The sequence below is a fragment of the Larus michahellis genome, chromosome 3 (genome assembly GCF_964199755.1).
Source record: "Larus michahellis chromosome 3, bLarMic1.1, whole genome shotgun sequence".
NCBI classification, from domain to species: Eukaryota; Metazoa; Chordata; class Aves; order Charadriiformes; family Laridae; genus Larus; species Larus michahellis.
The window spans coordinates 32,318,072-32,332,499 of record NC_133898.1 but is presented as its reverse complement, the minus strand read 5'-3'; the positions used below and the strand labels follow the sequence as shown (position 1 = coordinate 32,332,499).

Genomic DNA, 14,428 nt, shown 5'->3' with positions numbered 1-14,428 from the left:
ATTAAAAGACAAAAATGGGTGGGAAGCACAGCACACAGAACTAAGAATTAAAAAAACATCTTACATTCTGCCTTAATGGCAGCACAGTTAATAGGGACAAAGGGACGTCTTGCTGCCTGCCGCAGCCGGAGGGTATTTTTGCAGACCTGACGGGCCAGTTTTGTCCAACACGTTGTGTGAAGAAAGAAAGCTTGACGTGTTTTCACCGCCGACTTTGGACTTCCAGTGTTACGAACTGGAGTTCCCTGTGTGGCCTGCCGGGACATATGAGTTCTAACATGGGACTCCTACAAAAATAAAACAAAACAAAGATCATAATGCATATATGTGAATTACAGCACTCAAAAACCCCACAATTTGGATAAATCCACAAGGTTAATCAAATAATATGGATAAACACTACGGACAAAAAAAAATGGGGCTTATGCAAGAAGCTGTGTAACACAGTAGAGAGCTCTATTGTGAGTGGGTATATAAATGCCATTCTATATGAAATATCATATAGTCATATCAACATTTTATAGATTAACACACCATTTGATTGACAAGATGACATTTGTACACCAAAACTGCATGAAGTGGATGTTTGTTTATCTAAGACTTGGTCATACAAAGACAGGGCAGGACTTGCACACTATTCAGTTCTACTTAAGCCAGGAAAAGGACTAATAAATTATGTTTTGTAACACTGAAGTTGAACACGTACATAAAAACCCATTCCATGAAATATTCAAATCACAGCAGTCTTGTGAAAGCACCACACTTCATTTTAGGGAATTTTATCTACGCAATCCTACCTCTGTAGGCTGGCTGGAAGACAGTTTATCTTCATCTGTCTGTGTGGGCATTTTCAGGCCACCATATTTTTTCCAATAAATCCAGCACGATGCGCACAATCTACACTGCATATTAGGAGGACCCCAAGAATACCACTGGTGAGACTGTGGAGCTAAGGAGGAAAAACCAGCACAGCTAAAGTGGTGTATGCTACATTCAATATAACAAAGACAAATGCTCAATAGATGGCACTCCTTCAGAGCATGATATAGATAAGTATTTAATACATTTCACATGGAGAAAAGAAGAACTTGGATTTTTAGTGTCTTTTTTGAAAAAGCACCCTAAAAGTCAACTCCAAATAGAAATTTCAAAGTACTTCCCTACTTAATTTCAAAGGGACTTTGTATTGCAAAGATGAGATTTTCTTCCAGGGCAATAAAAAACAACAAACCCCAAACCAACCAACCAACAAAACCCCCCCCAAACCCTATACACCCTCCACTATTTCTGATCTTACCCCAGAAGACGGGCTTAAGTTGCTCGTTACTTATTAGAATTGCTAAAGATCTGGGTTTTTTGCCCAAGTCATGTAAAGTGAGTACTTAAAAGTCAAGAGCCATACAAGAAAAGGACAAGCACTTCTCCTACTGACCTTGGAGATGCGCAGTACCTTTATCTTGTGCATGTGGAGACTCAGCGGGAAACACTAATTTAACCGTTTTTTTTTCTTTTCTTTATGTAATCTTTCACAAGAAAACTGTTCTTTAAAAAATGTGATTTAAAACCCAACAAACTGTATAACTGGAATTTTCTATATACAGAACATGATTTTATTTTAACTGGTGTTTAAGGCACAGGGAGCCATAGCAATGATAAGTAAAGAACTCTCATTTGGTAGGCCTTCTCAATTCTTTCCAGTTCTGGATTTTATTACGTCTTCTCTCATATAACTTATGTTGAAAGCTGCTATTTCAAGAAGTCTACCAGGGACCACCAGAAACACATAAAACACTAGGAGAAAACCCCACCACCATCCCCCAACAACAACAGAAGGGAGGGTGGGGGACAATAACTCAAAAAACCCTGCGACCTTACAGGAGAATCAAAAATAAATTTGAATCTAGTATTCTGAAGGTAAAGGAGAAACATATCAGTGCCATTATATTATACTACTTTATCTTTCTGTACTTTCTGAATTATTAAAAAGAAATCATCAAGTGGATTTGAATATTGACATTCAGTCAACGTGTTGAAGCCTGCTCTTACTTCTGCCACACAATTCATTTATCCTCTACTTATAGCATGCAAACAAAAGTACATACATTTCTTTTTTAAAAAAGCGCATATTAAGATCAAATAATAATATTACTATTTATTTTAAAAAAATGTACTTACTATAGCAACTTTCACAAGCCCGACCTATTATTGAAGCCTGTGCCTGATATGAGGCTCCCATCGCTCCATTGACTGCAGCAGGTTTCCCATTGTTGCTGGATATTTGATTGGGATTTGGTTTATTGCTTTGAATAAAAAAAAAAAAAAAAATTAAAAAAAATTACTAACCAGTTAATCAACATGAAAACAAACAACATATTTCTGGAATTCTGGTGTGTGGTGACAACATCTGTAAAAACTGCTGTAAACAAGACTCATTTTTATACTCCTCTAGTATTTTCAACACTGCAAGAGACCTGCCATGTGAAGAACTGCTTTGATTCTCAAATTTACAGATCTTTGTAAAATGCTTTCACATGGTCTGAGCTACTTGGCAAGCTAGTAAAAGAACGAGTCTCAGGGTCAAGCATTAACATAAGCCTGACATAGCGCAGAATTTAAGGGGACTCCAGTCAATGGATGAAACTTTACAAGGTGAGGCTGGGCTCTGGGTGAAGTATAACAAGTAACAGTAGTACCGCTGACTATAATACCACAAGGCTGTCCACCCTAGAAGAGGGCCTGCTGCCTCCTATCTCAAGCAGAAGTACACACCTTTCCAGCAACTTCAGTAAATGTGATGTCCCATAACCCTGGCAAAGCTCACCCGTACATCAGGCTGTTCTGCCTGGGTTGAGTCCTGAACTCCTTTTACTCTGAGAAGGCTGAAGAATTATTCTTGGATTATTATTTTTTTTATATTACTATGATGATTATTTTATCTACTAATACTTCAGTTAAGTGGGACTTTAAGGTCAGTTAATTCAGAAAGAATTAATGTACTTCTCACTAGGTTAAGTACAGCATCTCCAAAGCTCCAACTCTGTGGGTGTTAATCACCCCTTTGACGAGCTATACTCTCAATACAATGCAAGGCTGGATACGCTGATTCCGGAGATGATGATTCTTTAAGTAGCGCAAAATATATCCAAGATCAGTTAAAATGACTAACTGAAGAAACCTTTGCTGTATCAAATTTCTACTCCAAATGCCAGCGAGTCTGTCTCCTGCCTTCTCCTTTTTCACTATACCCAGTGAGAGACACTTTTACACTTTCCAGATACTCTTTATCAAATACCTTGGGCTCAAGGTACAAGTGAAGGGATCAAGAGACAACTAAGTCTCCCATGTTACAATCTGTTGCTTAGTTACCTTCCAGAGAAGCCACGAATTGAAAGGGACTTCCTGGTATTGAGGATAGGACTTGCTTTTAAAGGAAATACCTTATGATCAAATTCAAAAAGGTATCTGGCTCTGAGAATCAATTCTACTCAGATTTCAAATACAATAAATCAGTCTTGAAACAGAGCGTTAGCAATCCATTTGCCCACGAGTGACCCAGATTGCACAGTTATCAAAGACTTGACAAGTCCCACCACACTCTTACCATTGACTATGGATTCTGTCTTGATATGGGGGCAAAAGACTTGTTCAAAGATAAAAGATTCTGGGCTGTGTGCTACCTTCAATTTACAGCCAGAACATCTCTTGTCCCTAGCTGAAGAACAGACTGTATCAGCAAGATTAAAACTGTAATGGGAATGTATCTGATTATATTTTATGTAACTACGTTAACAACTGCTTCTATTTTGAAATATTGCATTTACACAAATAGAAAGTGTTGTTTTACAGAGATTCAGAATCGATTGTTCTGGAAAACCTGCTTTTTAAATGATAAGACCCTTCTTGCACGTGAACAGTCCAGGCAGCACTTGATTACTTTTTGTAAAACTTCTCACTGTTGCAGAACAGGGATTTTGCAGGCCAAAGACAACGCGCTCAGTTAAGTACAAAGGTTTCACTTATGACAAGAGTTTGTGGCATTTTCTGATTATAACTCTGTATATTCCATTTGTATATAACAAATATTTAGAAAGCAACTATTAAAGAGATGACTACGAAAATATCATGCATGTCACTGCATGTTACTGTTTCAATTTTACCTGTACGGTATTCAAAACAATGACTTCGTTATACTCACTAGGTGGGGATGTATACTTGTTTCAATTTACTTTCTGCTTCAGCCGCTTTCAGACGTTTCTAGTTGAAAAATTAACACATTAAAATATATTATTATATTCAAATACGAGATTTCATAAAACTGCACACAATCCATCTTTAAATTATTTCTATTTTGTGATTCCACAAGAGCCTCCAAAACAAGCATAGAAATCTACAAGATGAAAACCACGAAAAACAAGTTCTCTATTTGTATTATTAGTTTGCAATTATAGTATACTGTCCTCCCCAGTAAAACTCATAGGCCTCGCATAAGGCAACGAAACTGTAAAAACAACAATTACAATTTACATAAATTACAGCTACATAAACACGTACGACATTGTGGCTAACCCTCATTGCACAGTAGGTAGAAAATAAATGAATGAAATTGCACACGATGAGTTCCTCATCAGTCATGCAACTCAGTGCGTCTTGTGTGCTCTGTCAAGCCTGAGGCTAGTATTTTATAAGTGGTACATGGAAGGGGAACAGTGAAGTCCACTGGCTGTTAGAAATAACTAAACACCTACTGCCATTAAGTGCCACTCAAACTGTAGCTCAGGAACACAGCAGTAGCAGACAGCTACACTACTATCAAGATAGTCTGGGAATTTACTAAATTCTTTCTCCATACTCGCAACAAACTCAAAATGTGTTGCACTCAAGGTAGTAATACTAACTTCCAAAATGTTGAGAAGTTTTAGTTATTGTCATATATTATACAAGTAACTAAGGCAATTTTTTTCAGCAATGGCACAAGAAATAGAGTTCAGATGTCTACTGGAATGTTCGTCTGTATGTAAAAGATGAAGGTAAAAAGAGTATTTCCCTGCTCTTCCTGTACACAAGACATTACTTCTGTTCACTTGGAGTAAAAAAAAAAAAAAATCACAGAGGAGGAAAAAAAAAGGGGGGATATTGATATCTAGCAATACCAGACTAACACTACCTCCCTTTCTTTATCAGGTGTTTAAAACTCAGTCATCCATTTCTCCTACAACAGCCAATTCTCTTCTCTGCTATACTCCTATTTTCTGATATCCAATCTTTGCAAGGTTCACAATCCAGGAAGATATTTCCCACCTTGAGAAAAGTATCATCAAAAGACTCTGCCCTGAGACTCTCTTGCCTAAGCCACAAGGCGAGATACAGGGTTAATCAGCTTTACTGGTGGATGAGCCTGAGTAAGCCTCCTCACGTAAGCCACTGCTCTTTTCCACTTCAGAAAGTTCCCTCTGCGCCATCCATCACCATAACTCTAACCTATAAAAATTGCATTTTTGAGGAGCAATCTATGACAAAGAGAGTCCTAAGCAGTCCATGCTACCACGAATTAATTCCTATGCAATATGAGAGCTCTTTTCCATTTAAAAAAAGGAACAAACCCCATCTTGGAAATAACAGTTTTTTGCTGTTCACAGGTGGCTAGCTGTGTTCGGAGCTACAGCAGTGACTTCCATTGGCGCATCTGGTGCAGTTGCAGTCTTTTCCCAGCACCAGGCTTGGCAACGCTGCACGACCTTCAACAGGCCCACAGCAGAAATGCAAACACGGTATGCCCTGCCTGCTTAAGTCAGTTTTTACATAAGCAAGGAGAAAGAACAGCAGCAGCACGCTCCAAGTGTTGTAAACTGATAGTTTTTAATCTGAGAACATTTCACAGCCCCAGCAGAAGAGTTCACTACGGTGAACTCTTTCCGCTTAACAGCTTCAGGCTACAGGCTTTCCTTAACTGTCTGTTTTTCCTTTTCATATTATAGCCAACAATATAGAGTTTGTTTTCAAACTAAAAAAGCACGGGAGACTGCAGGTCAGTAGGTAACATGTATTCCACACAGGTTCATAACAAACAGGTCCCATTCTACAAAAAGAATGAATAAATCTCACTGCACGCCTAGCAAGATCATCGGAGCAAAAGAGAGAAATGCAATAAAGGGGGAAAAAATGAGGAAAGCAGCCTTGAAGGACCATCAAAATGTAAAGGCATTTGTAGGAAGCTGTATTAAGCCTTGATGGCAGTGTCAGTGAGAAGTGACTGTACACATTAATTAAATTTTAGCATACTTTTAATACTGGCATGGGGGTTGTAAGGAAGGCAATTTTAGCAATTGCTTTTCTCCTTTATTTACTGAAGTGAATGATATACTGCCTTCTACAAAATAATGACACAATGCTATTTCAGTATAAGCTATATTTTTATGCACTAAAACTATGGTTACCATTGCTCTCTAAAAGCAACAGAAAATGTCACAGCTTGAATTCACACTGACCTATCAACTTTTAAGCACTGAAACAGAAGAAAGGATGCAGAAACAAAACTATCAATAAATAGTTACAACTTCCGAGATGAAACCTCTGCCTCTTGAAATTGAGAGGATGAAAACAGGTAAACTATAAAGGCTAGAAGTTGAAACTGAAAACGTGCAGACAAGTAACAAAGCACCACTTTGTAACAGAAAGGGTAGTAAACCGCTGGAGCAATGTAACAAAGAGAGATGATGCTTCTCCTGAAAAGAAAATTTAATTCTGATCTTAAACAGTTAACCATTTCAAACAAGTCTTACAGACTGCATTATAGGGGAGGTCAAGCTACACTAAACCAGCTTTTTTCCTGGGCTCTATTACTTTTAAGCAACTACCCTTGAAACTGAATGTTATTTCTTTTTAAGAACTTTTGTTATGAATATCAATTGACAAATATCCCAAGAAATGACCACCTCCCTATGTTAGTACCGTTTTCAAAAGAGGAAATAAATAAATGAGAAGGAAATGTAATATATCACTGTAGTACAGTAACTTCGTTATCCTTACATATGTTCTCCCTTTTTTCTGTTGCAAAGTCTCAGTAAAAGTCTTTTTGCATTGAATCGAGTTTTTAATGAGAACATTTCATACAGTGGAATGAGCCACCTGGCCTTCCTGAAACACTATATAACGTAGTGGTCATGAAAAGTGCCATATCACCAAGAATGATTACCTAAGGCCTGAATTAGTTTTGCTTGACAGGCTCAGCACAGACTGAGAACTTTAACATATCTATTTCCCGTCACCTTGACTTGAAGGGAACACGCTCTGAAGGCAAAGTGGCAGCAGTATCTCCATTGCCATTAAATCACCACCTTTAGCTACCAAGCAAGAATAACATTTAGTAACAATTATGACAAGGAAACCTTTCTGATACCCGACACAATGCAGCCAGCTCACACAAAGAAATAAAGATAATTAAAGAGCAAATTTTCATATTAAAATCATACCAGTCTAGAATTCAGAGACTGTATTTTATGCATAAGATTCAAGCATGTATATCGACCTTTTTGTCTTCCCATTCCCCCAAGCTGCCCTTCCCCTCAAGCATGATATTTAGAGAAGAATGACTCTGAAATTACCACTTTCTTACCGAACATTTTTCCTCCCTGAAATGCATTCAATTATCACAGCTTGCTCTGGTGGGGAAAAAACCCCTACAGGTATCGTTTTTACTGAACTGTATTATTTGTGCCATTCCAGAACAAACTAAACAAGGGCAGGATGAAGTTCTGGCCTTTTGTTAGGAAGGATTACAGAAATATTAACCAGGATAGAAATGAAGTATTTGGCCTATGCTGGTTTTGTTATTGATGATCATGCATGACCCTGAAAGAACATGTCTAAAGCATTAAATCCTGTCGCGTATTGCCATGTTCTGAGTTAGGATGTTCTAAGTTTACTTAGTTACAAGTAAAACACAGGCACTTATAAGAGTAGTCAAGTTGTAGATAACCATAAAGCCTATGTGTTTTTCTTGTACATGAGGTTAAAGTCTAATCCTGCAAAAGGATACACAAACTCAGCACACCATCACACATCTCGATTGAAGCCCTAGAGAACTTTAGAAAAAGGAGTCTCAGTCTTTCGCCAACTACTCCAGAGGAAGTATTTCAGAAAAATTTCACAGGAAACAAGCTCAGTCTCTGAGCAACCTAAGAGTGTTGACAAAAGTCAATTTCCACTTCAATTTATCCCTACTCCATGGCTTTCAGTATCAATAAAATCTTTTTATCTGATTTTTCAGGATCATCCGTTGCCCAGTCCTGAGGAGCTACCAAACAGCACAGATCTCTGTTGACAATACCCTTATGGATAAAGATTAACAGTGGAAAAAAAAAAAAGTGTTAAAAGTGAAATGAATGGTGACAAACTCAGAAAAACATGCTTTTATACACAGCATACTCTATTTGTATGATCCATAGAACTAAAAGGACCTAGTGATAGTCCAAGTCTTTACTACGTAGTAAAAGACTTTTCCTTTACTTTCCATACCCTAACAACATGATGTAGAAACCCTTTCAAATAAACCAGAACAACCTGGAGCAATCATCCTTCTGACAACGCTGTAACAAAACCTGAAACAATTCCAAAGACCCATCCAACAATACAACTATAATCATTACAGCATAAAACTTATTATCAATGTTCTGTACATAACATTGCCAATAATTATGCAGCAAGTAAAGAAAGTACAAACTTAAACGTTAAATCATAAATTAAAATGGAGTGTTTTAAAATATCTTATATATCTAAAACAACGAGTAAATATATAAAGAGTGCAATATATAAAAAGCACCAACACTGAAATCTTGCCTAAACCTGCTTAAAATATCCCAGTGTTGGTACCCGATATAATCTTATCATGTTTGTGCTCAAGAGCAACCCAAACAATTGAATATTCAATGAGAAGGACGAACACACCCACTACGTGCAGAACCTTCTCCGTTTTCTTTATAATCCTGGTAATGCCAAAGTAATGTTTTATCGTGGAGTACCAATAAAAGTTCATGATATTAGCAGCTGCTTTAACATACTGTATATTTCCTTCTCCTTCAGTTCCATGCACAGCTTCACAGCCCAAAGCATTTGCTCTGCAATCCGTTTCCTTCTTATCCCTTACTGCAGTAAGAACGAAGCATGAATCACATTGCCAGAAACCAGCATACAATACAAATGGTTTAAAAAGCTCTTTACAGTTATGTGATCTACAGTAGGCATCAGAGGACTTGCCAATGCACCCTGTGAACAGCACAAAACCAGTGATCTATAGCCTAAAATATTACCATAGGCCTCCCACTGTATTTCTTTTTAAGAACACAAACAGATTTTTATGCTTTAACAAGTTCAGATTTTTAAAGCACGTGGCAGACTGGTTCATGCTGAAATAGTTATTAAATTACCTGCTGCACATATCTGTCAGTGGTTTTCCACATGTAATAATACTCAATGATGCTAGTCAGCGACTTCCAAGGGAGCTGAAAAACAGTTGTTACAAATTAAAGCAGTTACAAGAAACTACAAGGTTCACATCTTATTAAAACACATGTTAAAGTCAAGTATAGTTGACACAAAAATACTAAAATGTGAATGTATTAGATTCCTACATTAAAATCCATATGCAAGTGAATACTTACTACTATTTTAATAATGCACAACCTTTCCTTATATTTAACAAGGATGCAGAATTACAATAATATTATACATCCAAATCCAAATGTAATTTCTTCTGTTTAAGCCACACCGTTAAACAAAATGATCAAAAACAGAATACAGATTTCCATTAGGAAACACAGAAGGTAGTATCTCTATTATAAAGTGTATCAGGACTAAAATAAATCATCTTGACAAGACTGTGTTTGAGTCTCATGATAATTTTACTCTTAAAAAAAATACAATGGTTACTTAGTTCAGAGGTTTTTCAAGTCCCGTAACAACTCAGACGCTCATACAATACCACTAGTTTTGTATAAACCTCCACATACTCTCAACCATTAAACAAGAAACAAAAGGATGCTTGGGACAAATGCTACCTTGAACAACAAGAGCGAAACTGAAAATATTTCACAAAAATCTCCGTGGAAACTCAGGGCAATTGATAATGATTATTTTGGGTGCACACGTTCATTGGTCGAAAATGTATCAGCCTAAATCTAGCGGAGAAACAAAACATAGGGCAGCCATTTTTAATTACTGTCAATTAATCTATTTAGCTCCATAAATCCTTCTATAATTTAATAATTCTCTTATGAAATTCATGCACTTTTTCTTCATAACCTGGAAACACGCTACTGTTTTGTGCATGGTATTTTCTAGAGGCATGCATTAAGACTAATATTCTCTGCTTTTTAGAAATGAGGATGATTTTCAGGAAGTCCCAGAAAATACAGGTGTGGAAACTTATCTTTCCAACCTCACTCACTCCACTTTGGGGCTTTCTGCATGTCTTAAGCCACAGGAATTGCTTCCTGAACCTTTAATTAAGTTCCTAAAACAACACAGGAACACCCTTATCAAGCTGCCTCTCCCTGCACGCAGGAGCTCACAGCCAGCTTTTTCCCACTGGTTGCTTCCAGACATTCAGAGGAACTGAGTCTGGCTCCCACCTCTGCCTTTCAGGAGCTGGGATTCAGGTCCAGACTCGGCTGTGATTTTTTTCTCAGGCAGTGTACCACAGTGTGTAAATCCCTGTCCATTTGCATTTTAATTAAAAAGGATCAGTGTAACAAACGCGTAAGCTGATGTTCCAATAAATAGCAACATAATTCACTTTAGTAAAATCCTTTTACTTTCTCAGGCAAATTATGCCTTAAGAGAAATCTGCGCAACAGAAGGCCAGTGACGGGAACATGTGTGTGGTGTGAGCAGTCTCTAGGTCCATATTCTTCCTGGCATCCAGATGAAACACTGTCACCCCAACTACCTGCCACTGTCAACGAGTACCTTTTAGCATCTCCACATTTATTTTTCTTCCTGAACACTTATTAACACATTCATGCTACAGATTATGTTTGACTTGCTCTAGAAAATATTTTAATCTGTTTTAACGATGATTGTGACTTCCATATGATCATTTACTCAGTAGGTATCTACAATTAAAAGACAGATAATTAGGTGCTTGGACTGGATAACCATAATCCTTCATAATCCTTCTATACTTTGATTCACAACTCAGCAAACCTGTTTGACAGACTGAGTATGACCATCCTGTGTTCTGTTTACCTACGCACCCGGAGGACAAGACACTGCAAAGGCACGTGAATTTTCCAGAGGAGCTGTGAACAGCCACAGAATAATGTACTCTCATGACCAAATTTATTAAACGCTAATTGAAAGGAGCAAAATGGCCACCCGCGTGACATTTTTGGTTAGCAAAGAGGTGCCAGTGGTACAAAAACAGCGAGAGGGAATTTTCAGTTTCTTTAGCTTCTGCAGAGTAAAAATGGACCACTCGAATCAGACCAGCCTGAAAAACGTAGAATTATAAAGTGTCTTAAAATGAAGATGTTAACTTTAAGGCATGTTTCCACAATTTTCTGAAGTTGGAAAACAGTTGCTCCTGTTTTCTACAAATGGTTCAAAGTCTGATTCCCAAGGCTGTTCCTGCTATATTTGAGACATAACAGTTATAAGTTCGTGAAAACTGGTGATAATGAAAAACTAAGAATTAAGAAGCATAATAGCTGTCTCATACCATTAGGGAAATAGTTATTTTTGGAGAACATAAAATACTCAGTCTTCTCCCATTCTACTACTCTGGGATGTGAAGTAATTCAAGTAAACTCAATTAACTTAAAAAGTTTAGATTCATTAGGATTCACATAGGTTCTTAAAGAGAGCAGAGCATTAACAAATGAGCTCCTGTAACAGTTGATGAGTCAAGAGCTGATGAAAATGATTATTCAAAGGCTAGACTGGTAATTTGATAACAAATGAGCTTCTGTCTATTAAAAAAAAGGTAAACGCCTTCACACCATTTCATTTAAAATAATTGTCTTGCTTACTAATATTTAATGTTTATAGCTTAATGCTTGAGCTGCACATTGAATGTCAAATACTGCCAGTTCCTATTAATTGCTGGAAAAGTAAATGAGCCTGCCCTTTAGAGAACTAGCACATAAGGGCTGCAATTGCAGCTGCGATGCTTTGCAAATTCAGGACAATTTGGGAAAGGCAGCTCGTCTGGCATATGACGACTCAAGCAGGTACTGTATCACCTTTCTGCTTCGGGATACTGCTACCAACCACTTTCTGCCACACGACAGTCTTGCCTGCGCTGTGGCACCACTGCGTGACTCTCGGGTTCAAGTTCAATCTCAGCACCACAGGATATAATTTTATCATTAGATCTTACACGGACACTCAAACAAGTCAGCACGCACCAGTGCATTAGCTTCTTTGTCCATGCCTTTACACCACATGTGAGAGTGGATACTTTTCAATCACTAGCCACTGAAGAGAGAGATGGTAATAGATAAATGTATTCTCATGCATAACCACTACTTAAGTGCTACAAATTTACACCTACCTCACCTTGCGGAAACTTCATGTATCCACGACCTAATTCTTGAAGGACTACTTTAGATGATTACTTAAAACCAAATGTTTGTTTTTAAATCCCTATACCTTTAGAATGATACATAGCAAGTGAGAACATGTACATTTTACTCTAGAGAAATTAGGATATCCCAAGATTACACAATGATTAATGTACCTAAAAGCTTACAATTACATAGAATTAGATCAAGATTGTGTGAACCAAGTTACCAATATAGATTTTCTTCTAATGATGTTTTAAAAATGGCATGCCACTTTTCCAAAGGTAAAAAAAAAAAGAAATAAGATTTAAAGATAGACAACATGCCTGTTCTAACTAAAAGAAACTATAATTAATTAGTGCCCCATATCTATTTCTGCTGCACTTTGATTTATCATTAATGTGCCCCCAGTAGGCTACGCAACTCTCATCTGTAGATCTGTGCCTGTCTCTCACTTTGGGAAGAGAGTAAGGGAAAACATCTGCGTTTTGGGAAGGAAGGTTCAATGAAAGGAGAAGGGTATTAGGAGTCTACCCGAGATAAAAATTAAACACTTCAAAGAGCTTCTAGTAGACTCACTCAAATATCTAGCATTTGAACATTACAAATGCATAAGTGATTCCTGCAGCACATTACTGTATCACTTTAATGTCTGCGTATCAACAAAATTACATATAACATAACATAGAAAATAAAAATATTACATAAATACCAGAGACAAGGCTTAGATATACTTGGTCACAAGTTGTGTTGGGACTCCACTTGTAAACAGCTGATAAAACCTGTAATATATGCTTTAGGCATTTTTGAAAGCTGAATACTATGTATTAGGAAACATTTAGTTAGAAGACATAGCTACTGAACTAACGTACAGTTATGGCTGAGGACCATTTGTCTGTATGAGAAATAATAAGGAATTGTAGTTTACATTAAGATTTCAGTTCTAAAATGGTATAAAATATTCTTTTCCACTCGTATTTTCTTGAACTTGACAGAGCTATTTCATCCATGATGCAATTTTCAACCTATGTGATGAACGCAGTGAACATTTTCTCCCTCAGGAATCTCAAAATTAAGCATAATACAGCTGTTAAAATGTCAGTTCTTCAGAAAAACAATAGCCTTCCCTTCCCACCTTCATTCAATTATCTGTTTCATTTCAGAACTGTGAAAGTGAAGAAAAGACAGCTTCGCTCAGTGCCCAGCCTCCTCCCGCTGTCCCATGCTCTATCTTGGAAGGACTTCTACATTTACCATGGAGTACTGTTTTCCCCTCACGAAGATTATTAATAATATCTGCAAAGGAAAAAAGCTCTGAGCTCCCAGAGTCAATCAGAATGAGCTGAGAAAATGTTTCAATCGACTTCAGTCTTAAGTAATTCCTTTGGCTGAAATCCTAACTTTTTCCACAAAGCCCAACCTGAACTTAGTATGACAGAGGAAATCTTTTTCCTTGAAAGAAACAGACTCTCCAAGAAACACGCAAAAAAAACTTGCAGACAAATTACTAGCAATTCCAGCAACCAGTGTTAGAATAAATTTCTTTTAATTACTCTGCATTAGCATTCAGCAAATTAATGCTTTGCTCTCCTACTGTCTGATACTACAGTACCAAAACCAGTGAAGTTAGAACATATTGGAAAACATTTCCTTTAGTTTTCAGAAGTGCCAAAATACCTAATATGTCAAAATAACTCCCTGTAATGTGCTTTAAAATCTACCTGAATACGAATTTCTCTCTGCTAACCATAGAGGGAAACCCCAGCTTTCCAAAAACACTCAGGGCAGTCAGTCATGTAGCTCCTAATGAATTTCACTGGAAATTGTGGAAAAGTTCTGAAAAGCTGCTGGAACTTTTTCAGATGCTTGTA

General features: G+C 37.3%; 1 protein-coding gene across 8 annotated transcripts in view; it reads right to left on the bottom strand.

Moving 5' to 3' along the window:
• The window catches only part of MTA3 (metastasis associated 1 family member 3), a 157,091-nt gene that overhangs the window by 53,052 nt on the left and 89,611 nt on the right, over positions 1 to 14,428 (bottom strand). For all 8 annotated transcript variants that reach the window (XM_074579559.1, XM_074579560.1, XM_074579564.1 and 5 more), the window contains 5 exons: positions 9,423 to 9,497; positions 4,196 to 4,254; positions 2,176 to 2,300; positions 798 to 949; positions 65 to 287 (listed from right to left, as the gene is read on the bottom strand). In XM_074579559.1, the coding sequence (XP_074435660.1) occupies positions 65 to 287; positions 798 to 949; positions 2,176 to 2,300; positions 4,196 to 4,254; positions 9,423 to 9,497 (634 nt within the window). The remainder of the gene's footprint in view (positions 1 to 64; positions 288 to 797; positions 950 to 2,175; positions 2,301 to 4,195; positions 4,255 to 9,422; positions 9,498 to 14,428) is intronic.